At 42.3% G+C, this 26,973-nt stretch overlaps 1 protein-coding gene across 3 annotated transcripts in view; it reads right to left on the reverse strand.

Moving 5' to 3' along the window:
- Positions 1-14,494: 14,494 nt before the first annotated feature.
- Positions 14,495-26,973, reverse strand: part of DDR1 (discoidin domain receptor tyrosine kinase 1) — an 87,752-nt gene continuing 75,273 nt past the window's right edge. For all 3 annotated transcript variants that reach the window (XM_082263310.1, XM_082263309.1, XM_082263308.1), the window contains 2 exons: positions 25,799-25,948; positions 14,495-14,951 (listed from right to left, as the gene is read on the reverse strand). In XM_082263310.1, the coding sequence (XP_082119436.1) occupies positions 14,793-14,951; positions 25,799-25,948 (309 nt within the window). In that variant the 3' untranslated portion in view covers positions 14,495-14,792. The remainder of the gene's footprint in view (positions 14,952-25,798; positions 25,949-26,973) is intronic.

Consider the following 26,973-nt stretch of genomic DNA (forward strand, 5'->3'; position numbering starts at 1 on the left):
CCAGTCAAGTCCATCAAATACACTCTTTAATCAGACTTCTAAACATGCATGCTAAAGTTTTATATGTCTGGTGTGTTCCAAGCCTTAACCTTGCCATATATTATACAAATTTGTTATTCCATTTCCTTTCGACGTACCTTCCTCTATGTAGTGCAATTGCCTGCTTGATTGCATACCAAATTGGAAGTGTTTAGATTTGACCTCCATAGTATGTTTTGGAAAATCTAAAGGAAAATTGTATAATGTATGGCCAGCCTTAGGGATTCCCCTGTCATTGCCTGTGCACTGTAGTTGGCAATTTTTGTTGGCAGATTAGTAGTTATGATAATGGACCTCTTGCCTATGTAAAAGAAATACTACTCTCGCAACCCTGGTTAACCAATCAGATTCTCCCTTTTTTTTTCTCTAGCACTCCCATTAAAACCTGAAAAGAATAATTTTATTGGTTCCTTTTCGCAAGAACTGTTCCTAGTTCAAAGTCTAAATATTTTAAACCTTTTTTTTTTTAGGATTTTGAAAAAGAATGGCAGAGCGATTAGAAATGATTATGTAATAGGGGATATAGAAAATTAGACCTAAACCTATTTACATTTCCAAGTCAAATGAGCTTGGGGCCCATTTGTTCACCAGCATAACGACTGCTTTCAGTGAGAGCTTTGTAAACTTTTGTAACGACAAGTTACCAAATTGAGATGTCTTGGCTCTAAACTGAGGATGAAGTCTGCAATACGTAAGCTATTTGGGTGTACTTTAAGAGCGCTAAGCTGCTTTCTTTACGCTGCATTGTGTATCGCTTGTGCTTTTTTGCTTAACAGTGTTTTGATGGAGAGATTGGGGACCAAGATACTCATAAAAAATTAATGTGCATTTCTTTTTCTGACACAATTCAGTCTGAAATCTGAATAATGTTCATCTCCCACAAATGAAGCTGGAGGAGTTTGATAGACCAAATTCCATGAAACCTTTTGGTGCTGATGGACTTGGGGTGCATGGCATGTGGAGTCGTATAGCTTACAAAAATTTGCAAGAGACTGAAGTTTTGTAGTGTTGGAGGGAATTGGTCACATGCTTATAGTATATGAGTGAGGCCTGCAAAATATTCCATAAGAGTGACAGCCCTACCTCATATCTGGTCCCTCCTGCCTCAAGCTTGCAAGGCCTGTTTAACCAATTTCATTATGTTTTCATGGCTTCAGATGTCTATTTTGCGGTATACAAAATAAATACAACTATATTTACTGAATCCTAACTGGCTTCTTTTACTGATGGTACATTTAAAAAATGCGTTCCACTTTCACTTCTCCTGCCCATGATCAGTGTCTGGTAATGACAAGTTAAAGTACGCTGCATGTTTTTCACATTCAGTAAAAGTAGGAAGGCCAAAAAATGTATGATTGGCTAAATCTTTGTTTTAGTTTTGGATAGAGTAGGGAAGCGTTCAAACTCCTGCAGGTTTTTTTTAATCTTTGTCCCACTGGTGAGATTTTCCTTCACTTCCTGCCCTGAATATGCAGCTGGAAAGGAGAGTGAATATCAAAGCGAGAGGATTTGTCTCTTACAGTTGACACCAGCAGATTTGTTCTCATTCTATACCCTCATCTCTTGCTCTGGTGAAAACACTAACCTTTTGGACTTCCATTTGGCTTTTTTTTCAGGGACCGTGGTCACCATGTCAAATTCTGGGGGGGTTTCTCCTGAGCAGGGACACAACTTGACAGAGGGTCAAATCCCTACTCTTTCTAAACCTGAAGAAATTGCTTTGCCTTTTTATATACAATTGGCCCACCTTAGAATGTACACCACAGAATGCCTGCTTTAACCTTTTATTAGCCAGAAAGACCTCTTCTGTGCCCTCTCTAATTTAGGCCCAGCATATTTGCAGCCTCTCGCTCTCGGTGTGCATGCGACCTTAAGTGATGGGTGGTATCACTTACCAATTAGGAGAATAAAGATGACCAGGCAAAGCTTGATTTCTCCAGGAAAGTTGGAGAGTTGCCTGTGAATTTACCTGTTACTCTGGATATCTGGATCATACATAAGTGCATATATTTCACACACAGATTTCATGAATGTCGACCTTAACACATGGTTTGTTTTTTATCATCAAATGTTTTGTGAAAAAAATTTATTTTTGACTTACCGTAGAATCCTTTTCTCTAAAGTTCATTGACAGACTCAGCTCCATATTCTTCTTAACCATTGGATTATGCTGCCCCCCTACAGGAGTAGAACACTAGGCAGGAAAAAACTTAACTACGCTTATGGGGCAATCCCTGAAGGCATACACCCACTCACTCTGCTATAGGATTCAGTTTTGTTGCAAGCAGTGTCAGAAGTAAATAAAAAAAACCCAACCCACTCATATTGAGGGGTGGGTGCTGCATCTGTCGATGAACTTCAGAGAAAAGGATTTTACAGTAAATCAAAAATCCACTTTACTCTATCGTTCATTGACAGATGCAGCTCTATATTTTTCATAACCATTGGGACATCCCAAAGCAGTATTTGCATGAGGGGTGGGAAAACAATGCAGAGAAAGAACGTAATTCCTCAAAGGCTAAACTTAGCCAACCAGGTAACAAGGAGCTCACCTAGAAACAACATATACCCTCAAACAGAAAAACATTGTTTTTTTAAACAGCAGCCTGCAAAACCTTGCAGCCAAAAGAAGCTCCTGAGGATGCCAACACACAGAATTTAGAGAACGTGTGCACAGACAACCTTGTTGCCGCCTTGCAAACTTGTATTACTGACGCCTGATGGCGAAAGGCCCAAGAGGCAATCAGTGCCCTAGTAGAATGCGCCTTCACCGGGAAAGGTGGAACCTGACCCTTAAGTGAATACCGCTGTCTGCCTGATCTAGCTGGATATGGTCGCAGCAGATGCAGCCAATCCCTTTCGAGGTCCTGCCGGGAGGACAAAAGGAGTCTGATTTCCTGGAAGACTCAGTAACCGCCAGACAAACCCTAATTGCCCAAACCACAGCCAAAGAATGCAAGGTAATTTCCTTGGGTTCTTTGGGCTTAGGACAGAGTTAAGGCAGCACAATGTCTTCATTCAATGGAAATCAGAAACCACCTTAGGAAGAAACAACTGATTAGGTCAAAGTACCACTTAATCTCTGTGGACCTCCAGAGAAGGTGAACTGCAGAACAGCGCCGCCAATTCCGACACTCTGCAGGCAGAGGTAACAGCCACCAAAAAGGCTACCTTCTGTGACAGTGTAAGCAGGGGAATCTCCATAAGTTTTCAAAGGGAGGTTTTTGAAGAATGGACAGTACCAAAGTTAAGATCCCATGGCGGTAACAGGGAGCGTATCGGAGGAGCCACATGCTGAATTTCCTGGATAAAAGTGTGAACCAAAGAATGCGTAGCTAAAGGGCGTTTAAAAAACACCACCAAAGCCTACACCTGGCCTTTAATAGTACCCAAGGCCTACTGCTGCTCAACCCCTCTTTGGAGGAAAGCCAATTTCCTAGCCACTGAAAGAAAGCGTGGATGCATCTTAATCGATTCACACCATGAGATGTACGATGATAAATCTTCCTGGAGGTAGGTTTTCTAGCCTTCAACAATGTAGGAGTCACTGAGTCAGACCCCTATCCTTCAATACCTTGCTTTCAACAGCCACGCCGTTAAAGCCAGCGACTGTAAAGCAGGATGAAATATCGGCCCTTGAGATAACAGATCTTCCCTGAGAGGAAGTCTCCAAGGAGCATTGGCGACCAAACTTACCAGATCTGCATACCAAGACTGAAGAGGCCTGTCTGGGACCACCAGGATGACCGGAATCTCTTCCACCCCTATTCAGTGTAGAAGCCTCAGCAGAAGTTTGCATCTGCAGATACCCGAAGGAGCCACCAGTGCGTCTGTGGATCCGGAGACCTGGCTACAAACCTCTGTACCTTCTTGTTGAGCCAAGAAACGAACAGGTCTGCATCGGGTGTCCCCCACTGGACCCACAACAGGTGAAACCCCTCCATGTGCAGGGACCATTCCCCCTGATCCAACACATAACGACTCAAGTAATGCGCCTGCCAGTTCTCCACTCCGGGTATATGCACAGTGGAGAGGACTGGAACAAAATTTTCTGCCCATATTAAGATCTCGGCCACCTCCTGGGCCACCAGGACACTCTTGGCTCCCCCTTGATGATCGACCTAAACCACAGCTGTGGTATTGTCTGAAACCGAACTGGACAACCGTGCAGACGACTTGTCCAGTGACTCAAGCAAAGCTTTTTTTGCTCCGAGTCCCAGAATATTGATCGGAAGTCTGGACTAATTCAGAGTCCAGGTCCCCTGGACACAAAGCTTTCCAAGTACCCCCCTCCCCCCCCCCCCAGCCAGACAGCCTGGCATCCATGGATACCACGGTTTAATGCAATAGAAGGAAGGGCGGAGCCACCACAGAAGAGCACTTCTTGCGTTTTGACTCAACCGAACCAGATTCCCGAAAGGTTTTGGATCCTTGTTCCACTTGACAAGAATACCCCTTTTGCAGAGCTCTCGTGTGGAACTGTGCAAACGGAACTGCCCTGAAGGTAGACACCTATCAGGCCTAGAGCTCGCATACAAATCCACAATGAGGACAGAGTGCTAGCTAACCACAACCTAATTGCCCTCTGCAGCTTTTCCAGGGGAGTTAACACCCTCGCAGAAGCTGAGTCCAGAGTCCGTCCCAGATAAACCATTTTGGAAGCTGGGACCAGAGCAGATTTTCTGAAATTGATGGTCCAACCAAACTCTTGCAGAGTCTGTACAGTGATTGACAGATCGCCCACCAGAACTGGTCTTTAGAGGAGATTGCCCAAGTACCTTAGTACCGCAATTCTCTGCTGTCATAGTAATGCCAATACCAGAGCCAACACGTTGGTGAAGACCCTGGGGGCAGAGGCGAGACCAAAGGGTAATGCCACAAATTGGGAATGTTCTTCTTCTACAGCAAAGCGAAGAGAACGCTGGTGTTCAGCGTAAATAGGGATGTTCAGATTTGCATCCTCGATATCGATGGAGGCCAAAAAGTCCCCCTAGTGTAGGAACGTCGCTACCGTGCGAATGGACTCCATTCGAAACCTCTGTACCCGCACAAAGCGATTCAGAGCCTTGAGGTCCAGAATTGGACGCACTTTCCCTTCTTTCCTTGGAACAGTACACCAGTTTTAATAAAACCCTTGAAATCGGCACAATCACCCTTTGCGACAGCAGATCTTGTACCGCCCACGTAGGTCCCTTAACCAAACTGAAAATAGGCGTAGATTGGACGGGTAGCATCTGTCCGACGGTTGGGACCTGAATATAATCTTGTAACCCAATCGGAGTAGCACGTGGGCCCATTTGTCCTGAATCAAGGAGGTCCCTGGTTCTGGAGAGAAAATGAAGACATTCCCCCCCACACCAAATACGGGTGAGAGCATCCCTTCATCCAGACAGAAATTTGTCTGCAGAGCTGGAAGAGCCTGTTTTCGGCTTACCCGACCACCTCTTCTTGGAACCCCCAGATGACCTAAATGGCTTGGGTCCTTTCTCCTGCGCGCCAAAGGCACGAAGGGGCCATCTGTGTGCTGAAAAATAAGGGCCCCGTCTATTATGCGGGGACTTGCCCTTAGCGGATAGAGGAAGAAGAGCACTCTTCCCACCTGTGAGTCCTTTGATCAGTTCATCCAACAAAGGCCCAAATAGGTGGTCCCCCATAAAAGGGAGATCTGATAGAGCCTTATTAGAAGCCTGGTCCACAGACCAGCTTTTTAGCCACACCATGTGTGGTTACCATTATTGCATTTAGAAGAACTCCACCGACTCGCGACAATTTTGTCACAGTAGGCGGGAAAAGGGAGTACCTTTGCCGCTTTTAGGAGATCTGTGGGCCCCTGAAAACCCTGGGGTCTCCACCAATAAATTCAGTGCATCCACCAGTGTCCTTGCATGTGCGGTTAAAAAAAAAAAAAAAAATCATCCTCACCCCAGAGCACCTGAAGTGCGTGGACGCAGACCCAGTTAAGTTGCTATATGCTAAGCTCACCCTGAGAACATAACAAGCAGGGGAGGTCACCGACCACAGTCCCGCAAGGAGACGCCGGGTAAAGTTCCACAAAAATACACCTATTAGACCTAAGGGTCGCCCACCATGAATAACATTTAAAAGGACATAGCCCCCTATAAAGCGGAAGAGGGGGCCCCTTGTGACAGACGTGCAGGCAGAGTACCCCCACTGCGCCCCCCGGCAGTCCATATGTCCACCCCAGGGGAGGAGGGGGACAGATGCCCATCCACTGCTCTATCACCTCAGTCAGCAGCTCCAAACAGCTTGGTCAGCAGCTCGGAACAGCCAGCTGCAAGTAGGCCGCAAAGCTGCGGCCTAAATTTGGGGCCCAATCTAGTCGAGAGTCCGCCGTTAGCTTGGTCAGCTTGCTCAGTAGCTCGGTTAGGAGCTCAAACAGCCTGGTCAGTCACTCGGACAGCCAGCTCCGCCAGCCGTGGCCTCAATTTTTGGCCTGATCTGGTCGTGTGAGGCATCTGCCGGTCAGTTTGGTCAGGCACCTCATCTCGGTTCAGGTACCTGGACAGCTGCAATGCCCCGGACTAAATTTTCAGCCCAACCCAGACACGTGAGGCACAGACCTGCAGATGAAGAAAAATCCACTCTCCCTCCCAAGCCTATAACCACCATAGGGAGCCCAAAGGACATCCCTGCCCCAGTCACTCACCCCCCAGGGGGCCGGGAACTTGCTCAAAGACCCCTCTGTGCGATCTGGACAGCCCAGTCAGCAACAACCGCATCCACCCCCTCTTCACTGGAGCAAGTGGCAAAGGCAGCTCCTACCTAACCACGGGAGAGGGGCATGGGGATAGGTTGGGGCAAAAAGACCACCCTGACTGTTAGAGGGGCTGGGGGAAATGGAAGGGAACCCGGGGGTCTGACTATCCCAAGGAGGTACCCATGTCCACCCTGAGACCACAAGAGCTATGGGGGGGACACTACTCACCATCTCAATGACAATCGTGTGGGCCAGTCCGGACAGCGGACAGACTACCTCTCCACTCGTGGTGGGGATGCTGACGGCCAAGGGGCACGCTGCGACTCGGGCTAAACCAAGATGTGTCGGTGTGGCAGCGAGGTGTTTCACTTGCGGGCCAGCTCCCGTCCATTGGGGCTCTGTCGTGGCGAGGTCTAGCTTGGGCCTTTTAACCTGCACACACTCGCTAGCCGGCCTGGGAGACCTTCAGGATCTAGGATATCCAGACCAAAACCCAGACCGGCTGTTGATTGCAGTTCTCTCAGGAACATAACTAGCTAAAAAATCTAAATTTTAACAAAGGTTCCCTTTTAAAATAAAAAAACAAGCTAAGACCGAAGTCCCAGCCGGGAACTAGGTCCTACTCCTAAATTAGGCAGAAACAAACTGGATCCTATAGCAGAGTGAGTGGGTGTATGCCTTCAGGGACTGCCCCATAGGCGTGGTAAAGTTTTTTTTCCTGCCTAGTGTCTTACTCCTGTAGGGGGCAGCATAACCCAACGGTTAAGAAGAATATGGAGCTGCATCTGTCAATGAACGATGGAGAAATTAACTTTAGATTGTCAAAAAAAACACAGAAGCAAGCGATTCTAAAAGAATCTAGAAAAAAGAGCAATCTTTATTTCTGCAAATTAGTGATATTTTCAGCAAATCTCTATATATTAACATCATATAAAAAAAAAAATGTAACACAATCTCATTTAAAGCTTTAAATTAGCAGTACTCTATATACACATCAGGCCGTAGCGTGAAAATCCAGATCCAAGTAGTCAAGCCTCTTAATTGGGCTTGACCAGAACAATCCATTAAGATTCAAACAAACATTCAACTTTTGCAGCCAAAACAAAAGTCTGTTTTGACTCTCCTTGAGGACGTTCCACTCCACACATACAAATATGAAGGTGACAGAGTAAAGTTCGTCAAGCCAAGCGCTAATGAATAGTTCCAAGCTTCTTTTATCATCTATTCATAAATTTTATATTTTTCCTAGCTGTTTCTTAGCATTCCAGTCCAGTCTTCTGGTTTCCATAATCCACAAAGTTCCAGGAATATATATTTTACTGAACCTAAACAAAATTTTTACTGCAAAGCATGAATAAGTGGCAATTTGTTTTCAATAATTGCAAGTTGTATTTGGTATATTTATACATTGGTGTTGTGACCATAAAGCGTGTTTGCACTGATAGCACCGTTACAAGGAGACTGCACAATATACAGAGATTCTTGTGGTCACATACGTAGACTAAACCAAAATCTGGTCTGTGGAAGGGGGTGCATATTTAAAAAGTACCTGTCACAGCACTTTATTCAATAATCAATTTGATAAAGATTGTAAAATGAATACTTTTTTCCATAGCTGGCCTGACACTAGGTGAATGTTGGACTCGCGGTGTCTGTTTCGGACTACCTTGTTTTTTTGTACTGCTCACATTCTATCAATCTGACACCACAGCTATGTAAAAAAAAAAAAACCTTAAAGCTAAACCTGTCAGGATGTAACTCTAAGAGCTGCTTTTGTGACCGAAAACTGAAATCCAGGCAGATATTAAAATTAATGCAGTTATAGAATTATAAAAATAAAAAAGTGTTTTTAAATACAGATAGTATAGTACCTAAATGTAATTTCTGCTCTTTCATTTTCCATTGGGAGGTTGAAGGTAGGACAGCGACCCAAGTTTCATTAATGCAGTAAAAAAAAAAAAAAGTGACTTTGTCAGACAGGGCTGTGTAAATCTCAGGACTGTGTTGACATAAATGCAAATCTTTTGGAATGTAAAACAGCTACTTAAAAGTATTTCAATGGTGTATTAGGCTGTTTTTAGAGTTTAGTTTTAGGTTTAAAGGGGCACACTCACTAACCAAGAAAAAAAAAAAAAAAACATCTAGTCTGCAGTGACTGTAAGCAGTAAAACCAAGGATGGCAATGTTCCCTTGAACATTCAAAAACAAGATAACATTTATTTTTAAGTAAATTCTTAAGCCCCGTACACACGATAAGAAATTCGGAAGGGGAATTTCGTCCGACGACCGATCTGCCGATTTTCGGATTGTTAGTATGGTGCTTTCGACAGCCGACTCCGACTTTTCGGCTGACAAAATCCTGGTGTGCAGGCATTAAAATTTTTGTCCTCCGTCAACACACGTCCGATTTTCGTCTCATTAGTACAGATTTCGACGGGGAAAAATCTTATGAGCAAGACTAGGCATGCTCAGAGATGAAAGAACACATAGAAAGCAATCCAACACATGACATCACTTCTGAAGTAGAATTCTGTCGTACGGGAAAATTCGTGTGCAGTCTAGAGCACATTCCAACCAACGGACACGCACTCTGGACAAAAGACGGACGACCGGTCGGCGGAAATTTGTTGCGTGTGTACGAGGAATTGGGAACTTACAGTCACATTTCAAAACCGGGTCTTCTTACAGAAAGAAGCAGCTCTGAAAATACTGAATTTTGATTAAAAATGTCTAATAGACTTTTTATATTACACAGCACCCTGTTACAAAATGGCAGGTCCTCTTTAAAGAGAGGTCAACTCATCTAAAAAAAAAAAAATATATATATATATATATATATATATATATATATATTACCATAGAAATTGCATATTAACTGAAAAGTCAGCATTTTCCAACTGAAAGAAACATTGGCTGACATCTGTTCTGCCTTTAGCCAACATAAAACAATTTCCAAAGAAGAAAAGTTTTATGCAGATGAATACTGACATAAATGTCAAATAAGCATTCTGTGGTAATTAACAACTATTAGACCCTACTGCATCTAATTACATTACCTAGAAGATGGCACAGTGGTTGGTGACTGTCTGGAGTCCAATAGCAGACTAAGCTTAGCAATGAGAGCATCTCAAAACATTACCTGGGGTTATCAAGAATAAAATAATGTGTGTCCATGGTGTTGCCATGAATTTAAAGGAAAAAGTTTACATTTACTTCTATAGCCCTGCTGTGAAAATCCACTCCTTGGAAGTCTTTTTAAAATAACACAACCCTCTGCCAGCTAGATTAATTCAGAATCATCAAAACTTTGAGGTCCAAAAGAAAATTCTGTTATTTGTTCAAAAATTGTGAAGAATGATTAAATTTCATTTTGGACCTCTTATTTCGGAATATATTTCCTTCAATGCTCCTAAACCCTCCAAGTCAAGAATGACTTCCCCTTTTGTTTGCCCCATTCTATGGGACTAATGTTAATGTACATAAAATACCAAGATTGTGAGAAACAACCTAAAAATACCCTGATCCTACATCACCACTATTAAATTGTTGACTTTTGGATCAGCTTCAATAACTTCTTGCAGACTGCAGCTGCAGAGGCTGTCCTTTAATTTTCTAGAAATAATACAGCAGGGTAGAAGGCCAAGGACCATCACATCACATTTTGAGAAGATCTACGGCATGTTGATATTTACTTTGAAAAGCCAATGACATTGTGCAGCCTGAACTTATTTTTTACAATATGATGCTGGACACGCCTGGTACACTAGTAGGACTAGAAGTCTAAAACCCACTGGCTGATGACACACTGGCAATTTAGTTGCTGACAACACCCTGCTGCCAGTGACGGAATTACCAAAGTACAACATTTTATTGAATAGGTGTTGTTACCTGGCTGGCCAGGACCCTAATGAAACATTTTGCCAGCAAGGAAGCAATGCCATAGAAGGTCAGTGGACTCTTAGCAGTTTAGATGCCAGGGCAGAATCACTAGTGTGACATGGAAGTTTAATCTTGGATGCAATGAAGGACACAGCTGCAAGAAAAGTAGCAATGTTTGATAGAAAGAAATCTTCCTCATGAAGATCTGGGGGTAGATATAACCCTGCGTGTAATGATTCTGTAATCTCCCTTCATCAACAATTAATTATGAGGAGTTTGAAGTGAAGTTCTTATGAGAGAAAAAATGAGCAATGGTGTACACAATCATGGTGGGGTGTTATCTCAGGGCATCTGCCCTATGCATTTCTCAAGCAGCAAGTGGGTCCAGGATTTGGGTAGATAAAGGGGAGTTCCCACATAACACCACTGTAGAATAGTCCAGTATGTGGGATTACAGTAGGGATGTCTTCTGGAGAATACCATTCACATCTTAAATTCCTGACATAAAAGTTCTTAGGCTGGGAATCCAACATATGTATCATAAGAATTCCTCAGTCCCAAACATGAAATTGATTCCACATCATCAAGAAATGTACAAAGCAGCTTGCTGATGCATGCAGATGGACAGTAAGACTTGGATGATAAGGGACAGTGTGACTTGTGTGACTTCTACAGGTGTGTTTGAATAAGGTGCATCTGCCTAAATATTAAGTGGTTCAGTTAAAGAGAGAAATCTAGGACCAGCAGCGATGTGCTGGGATTTTTAGTGGCTAAGCAACTAAAAACTTCAGAGTGACTGAGCCTGGTCTGTGGCATGTGAATGAAGTATAGTATTTAGGGCCTTTGTTTATAAAAGTGTGCTAAGGGGCCTACCTACATTTCAATCCTCTATCTGATCATTTCCGCAAGGGCTCACCTAAACAGATACAAACAAAATGTATTGTTCAGAAGGCCCTTATATTATTTTGGTTAATCTAAATGTAGAACTTGTCTATAGGGTGAATGGCCAGCTTAGAGCTGGCCATAGGTGGATCAGAATTTGGCCAGTTCTATGGTAGTTTCCATTCCAGAGAAGATAGATCTAATGATTGACTTCTCTTTTATTGGATTTCTGGAACAATTTCCTTCAGTCAGCACTCCAGCCAATTAGCTGCAGTGCTGATTAGTGTATTCTGACAGTAGAGGAATCCCTGCTGTCAGAATCCAATGCAGCAGGGAGAGTTCCTTTATCCCCCTTGCTTGTGTAGATGAGCAAACTGCTAATTTTTTTTCGACTGGGGAAAAAACACATACATGTTTTCTTCAGCTGGCCAGACATGGAAGTGTTGGCCTTTTTCATCACATTCTAAAATGTTTTGGTAACTTTATTTTTTTACCAAAAATCCTTTCCTTTGGGCACTTTTGTAAATTAAGGCCAGTGCAATTAATGAAAGGACAGCCGCTAGTGGTATTAATCATGGCTTTTTACATGTGGAATGTTGTAAAAATGTTAAAATGTGTATATTTAGTGGGTGAAACATGTATAGACTTATTCTTTAAGGCAATGCAAGGTGTAGCGATGGTGTGTAAGAAGCAATAAACCATAATGACCCATCAGAAATCACCTTTATAGTGATCCTGCTACAGTAAACTGAAATCTGGTGGCCATGGGTATTTTCTGTTGGTTTTGGCATAATTAAAGTGCCACTACACATTAATAAAATGTTGATTGGAGTGATGAGCAATATTATTCACAGGTATATACGAGTGGTATCCAAAAAGTTTAGAGACTAATTTTGTAACACACCAACAAATGGCAGCACAAGGCTGTACGCACAGTCACACGGAGCACCGACCTTCAGAAGTCAGTGTGCCAAAAGACATCATTCTGTGTAAATCGGGAGCTGTGAAACTAGTGCTATTCTGAGTATGTGCGTTACCACTTCTGCCATTTTCATCATGAACAGCAAGTTAGAACAAAGAGCAAATGTGAAATTCTGCTTGTAACTGGGCAAATCTGCCACAGAGACGTTTGACATGATTCGGCAAGCTTACAGCGATGCTGGAATGTTTAGCTTGAGGTGTTTTGAGTGGCATGCATGCTTCTAGAGCGGAAGAACATCACTGGAAGACGCGTTAGATCAGCCCTTCAACTAGCTCAACCCTCGAAAATATCAAAACCATTCGGCAACTTGTACAAGATGATCACCGAACAATCGCGCCTGCTGCTCAAAACACAGTGAACGACTCATTGCAGCATTGCCGTAAGCTTGTCGAATCATGTCAAATGTCTCTGTGGCAGATTTTCTCAGTTTCATGCAGAATTTCACGTTTGCTCTTTGTTCCAACTTGCTGCCCATGATGAAATAACAGAAGTGGTAACGCGCATGGCCAGAATAGCACTAGTTGCACAGCTCCCGATGTAGACAGGATGAAGTTTTTTTTTTTGGCACACTGACTTATCAAGGTCGGTGCTCCCTGTAACTGTGCGTGAAGCCTTGTGCTGCCATCTGTTGGTGTGTTACAAAACTAGTCTTGAAACTTTTTGATACCACCTCAAACATTTTGGGATATTATTAAAACCTAGTATACTATAGGTGAAGGTAATATAGGTGTGGACAGCTTTTTCCAGCACAGGGTTTACTTCCTGTCCAATTAATCTCTTAGGAGAAAAACTAGCAACTTTAATTCTGGTGTCTGTTTTTGAAGAACATGACAGCAAAAATGTTATAAATGTCAGATATTACAAATTCTGTATAGGTATGGTGACAACTTTTACATACATAACTGTAAATATTATATAAGCTTTTTTTCACATACTGTATCTTTTCCTGGTAGTGGTCTTTTAATAAGTTGTACTCGCATGACCTTGAGGTTATGTAACTTGGGGTTGGTTTACTAAAGGCAACTAGACTATGCACTCATTTTCCCCAGAGCCTAGTTAATGTGGTGAAGCTCTGCTAATTTCCACTATCCAATCATTTGCAAGCAAAAATGCTGTTTTTTTTTTTTCCCTTGGATCTGATTGGGTATTCTTTACAATTTGCTTCACCACATTCAAAATACAAAAATAAAACCAAGAAAATATCTGCGTTATTCTGACTTGCAGCCAGCACCAATAGGTTTGATTGTACAGAGTGTATGTATCAGGTGCGCTAACCAATACACTCTCTACGTATTTCACCACATACTGGTTCTAAGGTTGCAGCTTTCCACAATCTAATCAGCGCACTTTCATATTTTACCCAGGTTTGATTGTACACCTGCAAAAAATTACAAAACCGAGGGTGCAGCACTAACAAAATAATAATAAATGTCCTAAAAAAACTTCACAAAGTCCACCAACTGAAGATGGCTGCTGGAGATCACAAGCTATGATAATCTTTGCACCGGTCTTTTCTGGCTAAACAACATCTTCTATCCCTCTCTGAGCTCGGACCATTTTGAGGCTGGTTAAATGCCGTTTTGAGCTAGTAAAAGTGTAGTGAGTATGCATACATCGCTTGGAGCACGAGCTTCCTGTCTTATGTTTGCTGAATACATTGTTCCTAAGGAGCCATAGTGATGATCTCAGCGGGTGCCTGATACAAGCTGTTCATGCATCTTACCTTCATGTTTATACATGCAATCATTGACCGATCTATAACTTGAGGGTCAATACCATTTGGTAAGCAGGATTGCCCCCTTCCCTCGTGGTAACGAGTGCTTTCATAGTCTTCTTCACAACAGCTGGTGTGGGGGAATTTCCTTCTATCATCTCTACCATCTTCAGTTGGTGGACTTTATTTGAACATTTATAAATATTGTGATGGCGCTGCACCCACTGTGTTTTGTGCTTCACCACATTCATTAAACTCTGGGGAAAATGAGTGTAAGCACACACTATATTTGCCTTTAGTAAATCAACCCCACTATGCGACCAATGCAAGATCCAGTGTAGACATGTAAAGTTTAGTATTATGGAACCCGATGTATTCACATTGTATGTTTCAGTGTATAGTGTTTTGTCTGCTTGTAACCAATCCAGTGTTTTTGACTGGGGAGACAGTAAAATGGAATAGCTAAAAAGGGGTCATGGGCTGATGTTCAGGATGAAATGATGAGATGCTTTCTAAAGGCTGTATCACAAACAATGATGGAGGATTGAAGGGTGTCCGTAGAATGTGCAACGCTTCAGTTACTCCTTCACGTCCACGGTGGAACAACAGAGGGCATGCGAGGTAAGCAAAGCATGGATGTCCTGGAAAGAGGGCCTTTCCCTGCAGTCTCTGGCCCAGCACTGCAGCATTAGCTCATACAGCGATGTAGGACAGATAAGTGGCCGGGACAGGTAGATCTGGAGTAAAAGGAAAACAAATGGAAAAAGTTAGTTTATGCTCAGAAATAAGGAAACAACAATGTTACAAATCCTGAAATAACTCCCTCCACTACTGAATTTTATTGAATAAATTCTAATTAAACTACCCTCCCCCTTTACCTCATATTCTTGAGACACCACAATAAATTATTTGGAATCTTCTCTTAAGGCTTCATTCACATCTAGGTGTTTTTGGGCAATTTTCTGCTCTAAGCCTCCGCTCTAAAAACTCCCCAACAAGACAAACCCCATTCATTTTAATGGCCCCTGCTCACATCTGAGCGTTCTGTCGCCTTAAGCAAAACACCCGTCGCTCACAAAAGTACATGAGCTTCTTTTTTAGCAGATTACAGGCTTTTTTTTTCATTGGTTACTCGTCAACCTAAAAACCCCTGCACAAAAACGCTGCAAAATTGCCTGTAAAACGCCTGTAAAAATAGCAACGCCTAGATGTGAACCTATACATTTTCCAAAATTACCACACCGGCTCATCCACAATAATTTTAGGGATTGTCCAAGTATTGGCAATTCCCCAACCTACATACCCTATCACCAAAAACCCAATAATTTAGGTTGGTGCAGTCCCAAGACATTGAAAGCCATGCAAAAAAAAGGGGGGAGGGGGAGCGCCCCAAGAAGGGCATGTAGGGACACTCGGGTACTAATAAAGGTTATTTTTAGGGATGGACCGAATGTTCGGCGGCCGAAATTGTTCAGCCGAAAATAGCCAAAAAAAAAAGCACTTTCGGTGTTCGGCCGAATAAGTAAATAGGCCGAATAAATTTTGCCGAACAAATTTATTGCCGCTATCGCGGTTATTAACATGGCCCGATATCGTCGTGGTGGGTGCACGGTGTATTCTGACTGGTCTGGGCCAGCGTATCTGTGTCTCATCGGCTCCTCCTGCTGTCTGTCACGGTCACCCACACTGTCTGCTACTGGCCGAGGCGAGCGGCTGCCAGTTGGTTTGGAGCAGTGTGGGTGGGCGGGCTGGCTTGTGGGGCGGAGGCGGAGCCAGCGCACGAGAGCGTCGGAGTCGGCGGAGCAGCTTCAGGCACCACGTGACAGCACCACGGCAAGACACAGTGACACCGGACCGCCGGTGAGTTAGTTTATGATGACTCGATAGCGGTTCATACTATGATGACACCTATTATTCATTTTCCTGTTATGTCTTATCTGCCAAATAATTTGCCATTATGCCCAGCCATTTTTGGGATTTGTGCAGTTTGTGCACCTCTGCCAGGCAGCATAGACAGTCACTGACTGGAGTGTGATTGTAAAGCAGTGTGGGGAACTACTAATACTAAGTGCACAGAAATCACTGCAAATCCCAGACTGCATCAATGTTAATCTAGGCTCAGGGCCCATTACATTAACAGAGGACAACACAAATGCACCTGCATTTCATTACATTTCCGCACATTTATGTGTATTGCTATGGGCACTTCTATGCATTTTTATACATGTGTGTTTTTTTTTTAAATTGGCAAAATAAATGGAAAAAATGCGAAACACCGCGTTCGGTATTCGGCCTTCGGCCAAGCATTTCATTATTATTCGGCTTCGGCCAAGAATTTCATTTCGGTGCATCACTAGCTATTTTTATTGAAAAATTATCGAGTATCGACAAACCACCTGTTGTTTCCATAATCCTAGATGGAGGCATGCCTAGGCCAGAGCCCACAGTGCTCCCATACATGTACCTCTGACTTGATGATAACCATGCATAAACTTAAAGTAATTATTTTTTCTCTCCCTCTGCATCCATGAGTGAATTTGAGGTCTTTAAAGACCTCAGCTTGTTTCTTAGGAAAGTTTTTTGTTCCAGATCTGGCACCAAAAGGAATGATCTGGGAGATACAGTGGTGCCTGAATCTGACTTGGCAGAGGAAGAGAAGGAAACTATTGAGACATTGATCTCCTTGCTAGATGAGAAGCGTATGGAGGAATCGGAGGATGATATAGATCAACCCATAAGAAGAGATTCCAAACTTAAGATCCGTTCTCTAAAGATGTCCCTGCTATCCGAACAAAAAAGTCTCAAACTCTTCCTGGACTTAGTGTGTAAGTAGATGAAAAAGAATCCGCGCTAAGGAAAAAAGAGAGGGATCAGGCTGCAGCCCACCTCAAAATATAGCCCTGAAAGGGATATATAGTAAGGTTAGGGGGTGTGAGGTAAGTGGCGCTGTCTATATTATATCAGTAGAGGTGTAGTAAATTAGTGTATATATGTAACATAATCCACATCTCATTAACACATATTAATAAAAAATCACATTAAGTAAATGGTATTACATGGACCATATATACAAAAGCATATGTATAAAGTGCAAATAGTGCGGTAAAAGTGACAAGTGGTTGTTATTGAAAAGATATATGCTGGTATTTAAAGTTATGGCAAAGTGACTCAAATGATTAAAAGTGCTGAGTGGTAGTACAAAAATGCTTAATTAATATAAAAGATAAATAATAATGGATAAAACAGTAAATAATCTGATGGCGATAAAGGTGGGGTATGTGTGGTAAAGTGAATAATAAATATAAAAATAAATGATCAATGAGGTGCAACAATACAAAAACAAGTATTAAAGTGACAAGTGTGGGTATAACCTCACTGTATCCACAGGCTAGTGGTTCAGCAAAATACAAAAAAGTAGAAAGGGGGTTAGTGATAATTAATGGCAAATTAATTAGTGACTAGAATATTACAAAGTCCATAAGTAATTGTTTAGTGCAAAGTCCAAGAAATTATATTAGGTGCCTTCTTGAGGTGATCCGGAGTGGATGTGCAGGTGAGGAATCCTGTGCTCCCCTCTCAGTACAGCCCACACTTACCAGAGCTAAGTACCCCTACAGGGGTGGCCAGCGTGTGGTTAATGCTGAGGTTCACTCCTGTATGGCAGGGATCCTTAACCCTGATACCATTAGCTGTGGTCCTCCAATCAGATCATCTCTCAATCAGGTACTCACATAGCAAAAGGGAATAAACGAACGTGCATGTTTATATTAAATAAGCATTTTTGTACTACCACTTAGCACTTTTAATCATTTGAGTCACTTTGCCATAACTTTAAATACCAGCATATATCTTTTCAATAACAACCACTTGTCACGTTTACCACACTATTTGCACTTTATACATATGCTTTTGTATATATGGTCCATGTAATACCATTTACTTAATGTGATTTTTTTTTTATTAATATGTGTTAATGAGATCTGGATTAATGTTACATATATACACTAATTTACTACACCTCTACTGACATAATATAGGCAGCACCACTTACCTCACACCCCCTAACCTTTCTTCCTGGACTTAGTACAGGAGGATTTGAAGAAAATCAACTGGAACTGAAAGGGAACAGATAATCTTAATAAAGAGGAATGAAAGGCTCTGAAGCAGGGGTGTCAAACTCAATTTAATTGCGGGCCGCATTACGAATGCCTCCATCTAGGATTATGAGAACAACAGGTGGATTATCAATCCTCTAAGTACATTGGCCACTGTAAGTTGTGGCTGAGGTACATCAATGATGTTTTGATGTTATGGGCAGGATCTCCAACCCAATTACAAAGGTTTATGGAAGAATTAAACAGCAATCAGAGAAACATTAGATTAGGTATACTTTTAGTGAACAGAGCCTTCCCTTTCTTGACCTCCAGATATCTCTTGAAAGCAAAAAAGTAATGACTAGGACATTCAGAAAGGAGACAGCAGCCAATACATTACTTTTGGCACAGAGTCACAATCCTAGGTCCCCGATCCAGGGAATTTCAGTAGGACAATTCCTTTGAGTCAAAAGAAATTGCTCTAGAGACAATGATTATGAGATTGAGGCAGAAGATATGTATAAATGGTTTTGGGAGAGGGGGTATTCTCATAATACCCTAAAAAGGGCCCGTAAAAGGGAAGGCCAACAAAAAAGACAAAATTTGCTGCAAGATAGGCATAACCATTTGAAGCATACTCCTGGAGAAACTCAATTGCCTAAAATTATTACTCCCTATGGGGCACAGTGGAATCAAGTTGGGCAGACCTTAGAACAGCATTGGAATATTTTGACAATTTAACCAATGATTAAAAAGATAATCGGCCCACGTCCATTGTTAACTGCAAGAAGAGCCCAAAATTTGAAAGATGCAATGGTACACTCAGTGTACCAGAAATCCCCTAGCCACACGGACTGGCTGACAGCACTTCCCCCAATAAAGGGTATGCATCCATGTGGACATTGCTCTATCTGTAGCTATGTACTTAAATCTAATGTGTTCACCAGCTCTGATGGCTCTAAGCAGTTTCATATTCAGGAGTTTATTAATTGTTAAACTAGGAGGATAATATATGAACTTATTTGCCCGTGTGGAAAATATTACATAGGTAAGACTAAGAGACAACTGAGGATCAGATTTGGTGAACATATAGCAAGCATAAAGAAAAAAGAAAATGAATGACCGCTGGCTTTACATTTTATACAACATCACAATGCTGACCCAAAAGGCCTAAAAGTAAAGGGAATTTATGCTCTTAAACTGCCAGTAAGAAGGGGAGATTTTGATACAGTGCTTTTACAAAAGAAAAAATGTGGATATAAAAATTAGGAGCCCTTCCCCCCCAAGGTTTGAATACAGAATTTAATTTACAACCCTTTCTTGAACAGTGAACAAATGAGACTAGGATGTTTTTAATAGGATTTAAGATATAACTGCATTTTTTCGATACTTGAGAATATTCTCCTTTCTAATGTTCTCTTTTATCAGGCACTGTGTTCAAAATATAAATATTGTCTGTCTCTTTAACCACTTCAATACCGGGCACTTTTCCCCCTTCCCGCCCAGGCCAATTTATAGCTTTTAGCGCTGTTGCATTTTGGATGACAATTGCGCGGTCATGCAACACTGTACCTAAACCAGAGCTTTCTTTTGGTGGTATTTGATCATTGCAAGGTTTTTTCTTTTTTGCTAAACAAATAAAAAAAGACCGAAAAGTAAAAAAAAAAAAAAAAACTTTTTTTGTTTGTTATACAATTTTGTAAATAGATAAGTTTTTTCCTGCACTGATGAGCACTGATGAGGCTGCACGGATGGGGTTGCACTGATATGCAGCACTGATAGGCAGCACTGATATGCAGCATTGATGGGCACTGATAGGCAGCACTGATGGACACTGATAGGCGGCACTGGTGGGCAATAATGAGCACTGGTGGGCAGCACTGATAGATGGAAATGATGGGCACTGGTGGGCAGCACTGATGGAGAGGGCACTGGTGGGCAGCACTGATGGGGAGGGCACTGGCGGGCTCCCTGAGCCCTGATTACCATCCCTGGTGGCCATGGTGGGCATCCCTGGCGGTTCTAGTGGCACCCACCCCCAAGGGTCTGCACTGTCAGGAGAGCCGCAGATCGGCTCTCCTCTACTCGTGCCTGTCAGGCACGAACTGAGGAAAGCCGATCAACGGCGCTTCCTATTTACTATGTGACCAGCTGTGATTGGACACAGCTGGTCACACGGTAAAGAGCCTATGTCATTAGGCTCTTTACCAAGATCGGAGATGCGGTGTGTCAGAGTGACACACCGCAGCACCGATCGCTGCTCTGCACACCCCCCGGTCAGGATAATGTAACCACCTTCCCGTCGTCGTTTGCCTATAGGGCGGGCGGGAAGTGGTAAATATTAATGAATGGAGAATGTTCGAATGGATGTGATTGTTACCAACTGACTGCAACGCATACCATTTGTAGCCAGTTAGGAGATCTATTTAAGACAAAGCTATGAGAACTCCTCCTAGCTCTGAGGAAACTGACGTGATTGGCCAGTGAAACGCGTCAGTGTACACATCACTATCAAGTGATGATTCATGGGAAAGGCAACGGCGAGTATGTGTCTCGGACCCGACGCCACAAGTAATATCAGGGAGCATATCAGCGGACTCAAGCTCTAAGAAGTTGTGAGAGACCTAAGCAGACCCAAGCAGGAAGGAGGAAAACAGGAGTCTGGCATATGGATGGAGATTTTGGAAACATCACGGTGGTGAGTATGACTTACCTTACTCTCCACTCACACACCGCATCGTAACACGGTGTCCATTAGACAGGATTCCTGAACTGTAATTTATATGCTTATGACATACTATCAACATTTTTGAGATGAACAATTTATTTAATAACCCCTCCCTTGCTGGACTGGATCTCGCTTAATCACTACACCTGATAACTTACTGCCTTTTTTACCCAATTCCTCACTGGAGCCACCTGTATATACCTGGTAGACATCCAGCAAATATAATTATTACCATGAACTCTACTTTGATTTATTGTGGATATGGTGTATGAGTGGTCAAGTGGATGGGTAAAGCATGTGCAGCTGCCTTATTCTTATGTTTTGGTTGTTTTTATACTGAGAACGTTGTCATTTTTATTATGTTGGTGAAGGTTTCATTGTGATAATTGATCTTTTTGTATGATCATTTTTCAATAAAAATAACCTTTATTAGTACCCGAGTGTCCCTACATGACCTTCTTGGGGTGGTCCCCCTCCCCCCTTTTTTTTGCATAGATGTGAATGTAGCCTAAATCAGTTGTCAAACAAATGTCCCATTGGAAGATTTCCACTCACCTGTGTGGTGACAATTGTAAAATCTGAATTGCCCATCACTTTCTATGCTGGTGATAATGGTCACTAGGACAAATTACGCGTGTGACTCTCCTCAGCGAGGACACAACAATAAAAACCCAACAGGGGCATAGCAGTAAATATAGACTTAAAATACTGAAGTAACTACTATACCACATAGCCAATAGGCAGCATAAACAGTCAACATACAATATAATGGATTCATCAAATCCTTTCCCCACCAAAACTGATACTTAGCGGCTTAAGTATGGCCCGAGCATTGTCATGTAGGGGAAGCACAATCCTCTCTTTTTCAATAACCTTTATCGTATACAGAACCATGCATTACAAACAATATTTGGAGAAGGAGGAGCAAGGTTCGGTGGTTTCCTATGAAATACAGTTCAGTATAAAATAAATTGGTGGTGGCACAGCTCCTTTTATTTTTGGTTTGTGCATTTGGGACAAGGACGGGTCCAGTTTTCATAAATCAACCCCACGGAGTGAACCAAATGCTCCTCCATTCCAAGTAGAAATTTTTACTTGACTCCCAACAGCGTTCCCCCATACATTGTGTAAGAAAATGGCAATTAGGAGATGTATTTCTGGGCGCATGCCTACATCACTAGGAACTAAGCTTCCAGCTGTTTTCCCTACAAGAGCAAGAGTAATAAAAGCAGTTTCTTGTTACAAGAACAAGGTAAAAGAAAACATTCTGGAACATGATTAAGAGGTGAAGAGGAAGGGTTAGGGCTAAACATGGTTAATGTCTGAACTTACACTTTAACTGCTTGGTGACAGTTATCTCGTTAGATCAGAGTGGTTTCAGTGTATTGACATTGAGGAGACTATCAACAAGTGGTTAAATCTCTCAGTAGCAAAGACTGCAGAGTAGCACTCAGCCTTCTTCTAAAACAGGAGCATGAGAAGCAACTACACTTTAACCTCTTGCTGTCTTTTACATCTGTCCATCTGACAGGTCATGAGAACTTCTGGGCTTCCAAAACATTCTGAAGCATCCAGAGATGGCTGGAAATTAATCTCTGTATACTGCCTCCTGAATCACAGAGAGGGATTCTATGGAGCCTATTTATAAAGATCAATCTTGATAGATTTTGTTTTAGAAAATATTGCATTAAAACAAGCTGCCTTTTTGCCAATCTGTCAACTTTTTACCATTGTCTTCACCTAATTTAACACTATGACAGGTACTTAGACAGCGCAGTCAATTTATGCAGCCCTTTACATACAGTAAATATATTGTACATTCACATCAGTCCCTGTCCTTAAGGAGCTTGCAATCTAAGGTTTCTAACTCCCATTCATACATACTAGCGCCAGTTTAGACCCGAGTCAATTACCATGACAATTTTCTACTTTGATTTTTGTATAGATTGGGCAAAAAAAAAAAAAAAAAAAGATTTTTTTTTTACTTTGCCAGTCTTTGTCAACAGATGTCTATGATTTCCTGGTACCACGTCAGATTCTACTTAGCCCCCGTGCAACTTGTAATGTGATCTGACAAGTCCAAATCACATGACATGTTGCACCCTATTGTCGGCAAAGGAACTGTTCAAATTGGTGCAACGCCGACTTTGCGGTGCCGCATGGATTTGAAAAAGCAGTTCCTGCGCTATTTGTGGTGCTTCCAGGTGCGACTTGCATAGACATCTGTGCATGAAGTCACACTATTTTAATGTCAGATTCAGTATTAACGGGGACTAAAGGGCTTGTTCAAATCATGTCACTTGTGGTAATGTTGCATAATGCACACAAGCAGGCATGCAACTTTACAATTTGCAGCGTGGATGCTTTCCTTTATTTTTTTAATTTCTGTTTCAGCTTCTGTCCTTCCAAATGAAGCACGTTGCATTTCTACTCTGTCCCAAAGTACATTGGTGTGAACTGACGCCATTAAAACATTGGTATTTGGCCTGAACTTGCATTTGAACTGCATTAAGCAATACAGCCTAGCACTGGTATTGTGAAGCACGGAAAACTTTCTTAAAAGAAATATGGAGGCTGCCACTGATACTTCTCATCCTCCAAATGCTAATTCTGATTGTCATATGTACCCTCTTGCTCGTGTCCCTGACCTGCAACAAGCACGCCAATGAGGATGTCTGACTTTACTGCGATTGACAGATATGCATACTTGCTCCAGGACATTGACTAAACACTTATTGAACCCAATCAGAAAATAAAATAAATCACAAAACCCTGGCCTTCTGCAATTTTTCATGTTTATTGAATAGTAGCAGGGGGTGACTCTAAAAAGTACTTATTGGAGCCAGAACCCTAGAGGGTGGGGGAGTAAATGAACAATGAGCAGACGCCAGTGCAGAGGTCAGCATTTTGGTTCTGGTCTTCAGGTTCTGGTGACAACACAGGTCCATTGTATCTAACTGACAGTACAATAAAGTTCTGGGTCATACATAATAAATATGTTCCCAGCTAACAGAGTGACTACTTTACAAAAATGAACAATAATAACTTATTAACAAGACTCCCATGAGCCCTATGTGGTTTTTGAAAAGTATTTGGCAGCATGAAGATATTCAGGACGTGATCGAAGTGACGGATTAATCCCATCAGCCCTGCATTCCAGAATGGATGTAGCTCTGCAGAGAACAATCTGTGAATTTTCTGGGTGAATGAAGGCCACTGAGGAAAAACTATTTACTGTATTTCCATTAACTGCAACCTTGTTACTTCTCCATGAAAATATATAATGAATTGTTTTTAAAGGTGCGCTAAAGGCATTTTTTTTTAGATAGTGTAATTGCGTGTTATAACCTTGTCAGTTTTTTTTTTTTTTGCCATCTGTGGCCCATTAGGGAGACTTTCCTTCAAAACATGATAACGGTAAAAAGGACAAATGAGTAGGGTGAACCTTCCCAATAGTGGCACAGACAGCAATAAAAATCTGATGTGTTCTAATCCCTCTCAACTCTATCCACAATTTACAAAAAACTCTATCCACAATTTACAAAAAAAAGTTTTGGATTTAGTTATACTTTATTTCAGGACTTCCCAAACTGTGGGTCGCGAGCCGCATCTGAGTGGGTCGCCGACAGCGTTAGAGCAGTCAGTTGAGCAGTGGAAAAAAAATAAAAAATTATCATTTAAAAGCCCACTAGGGGCGCTGGACGTATTGCTGGCTATGGGGGCCTATACATACTGTGTCATGCCTGTACATACTGTGCCATGCCTATACCTACTGTGCCATGCCTGTACCTACTGTGCCATGCCTGTACCTACTGTGCCATGCCTATACCATCTCCTGTACCATGACCTGTGCCATGCCTGTACCATGATCTGTGCCATGCCTGTACCATCATATGTGCCATGCCTGTACCATCACCTGTGCCATGCCCTTACCATGACCTGTGCCATGCCCTTACCATCTCCTGTACCATGACCTGTGCCATGCCTGTATCATCACCTGTGCCATGCCTATACCATCATCTGTGCCATGCCTGTGCCAAGCCCTTACCATGACCTGTGCCATGCCTATACTATCTCCTGTGCCATGACCTGTGACATGCCTGTACCATGACCTGTGACATGCCTGTACCATGACCTGTGCCATGCCTGTACCATGACCTGTGTAATGCCTATACCATCATCTGTGCCATGCCTGTACCATCACCTGTGCCATGCCCTTACCATAACCTGTGTCATTAATTAAGTGTATTCAATAATAAATTGAAAAGTAGTAAATTGATATTTTTAATTCAACATCCCCCTCCCTTTAAAATATGCAAAATTATTATTATTATTTGCATTTATATAGCGCCAATAAATTCTGTAGCGCTTTACAATATTCAATTACAAGCAAGTGGGTCCCGAAAAAAATCTGTATTCATAAGTGGGTCTCGGCCCAAAAAAGTTTGGGAAGCCCTGCTTTATTTTATTCATATTATATTCTTGTGTCCTACTGCTGATGCTGATTTTAGCTCTGTGCAAGCCTCAGGTCATATCTATTAGAGGACTTTTGCTGAAAGCAGGTGACTTATCCTGTAATCGACTTTTCTGCAACAGTCACAATGCAAGAATCCAACCATACTAACTACTACTAAAAAACAGGTTAGCGCAGCTTACAATAGACCAGGCACATTTGATCTTTGTTCTGAGAAACACTCTTAACACTTCTATAAATCTGCTCCAGTTTCATAAACAGGACCATTGACCTCTTAACCACACTTACCTGTTTTTTGCTGTCTCGAAAGATTTCCCCGGCATTCTCAATCACATCCTCGTCATTCAGCTCTCCATATGGTTGCTCCTTACATAACATCAAAATCTCCCACAACGTCACCCCAAATGCCCAGACATCGCTGGCTGTGGTGAATTTTCCCTGTGTGGAAAAACAGATGATGTTTGGGAGTTTTGTTTTACCATATTTTTTGCTTTTATAATACTTTATTAAAGTTTTCAGAAGCAATCTACTGGTTCAAACATATAAGTTTAGCATTAAACTAGTACAATTATAAAAAGGACAACGATATTGTTGTTGATGGATGATAGGTGGCTGGGAGAGAAACCTATCCTCTCTCACAGCTCTGCCCCCTCTCCAATCCCCTTCTATTCAGTTCCCCATCCCATCTTTATTCCTGTCATAGCTATCAATTAGAATTGCTCATTCTCTCTACCTCGAAGTATGAGATAAAAAGCATGCTCGTGAAGAGAGATAGGCCTTGGATTGTTTACCCTAATTCTTGGAATTCAATATTTCTTGACTGTTAGGAACCTCCCACCATCCTAGGGCCTCCAGGAGAAGAACCTTAAGATTTTGTAATTTATATGACATTCTAAACTGTGACTGTCTTTAGTAATATAGACCTCCTTTATCAGAAGGTTGTGTGCTTTTTTTTCCATTGTATGGAACTCTTAGGCCCCATGCACACGGGGCGTTAGAAAAAACGTACGTCAAAGTTGGTTCTGACGCCGGAAAAAGCAGCTGTAAAAACGTGCTTTCAGTAGCTTTTTCCATTGGCGTTATTGCACGTTTTGCCACGTTGCTTTTAGCAGCGTTTTTTTTTCTTCCATTCAAAATCAATGGTTCCCTATGGGAGCCTATTGATTTGAATGGAGGTCGCACCGCAACACCGCAAGTCGGATCCGACTTGCGGGGTGACTTGCGCTGTGGGAATCTTGAGGGGGAACTCCACGCCAAAATGGGAAAAAAATGGCGTGGGGTCCCCCCCAAGGTTCCAAACCAGGCCCTTCGGGTCTGTTATGGAATTTGAGGGTAGCCCCATGCCGAAAAAACGGCGTGGGGTCCCCCCCAAAATCCATATCAGACCCTTATCCGAGCATGCAGCCCGGCAGGACAGGAAAGGGGAGGGGACGAGCGAGCGGCCCCACCCCCCTGGACCACAC

The sequence above is a fragment of the Pelophylax lessonae genome (genome assembly GCF_965119305.1).
Source record: "Pelophylax lessonae genome assembly, chromosome: 7".
NCBI lineage: Eukaryota > Metazoa > Chordata > Amphibia > Anura > Ranidae > Pelophylax > Pelophylax lessonae.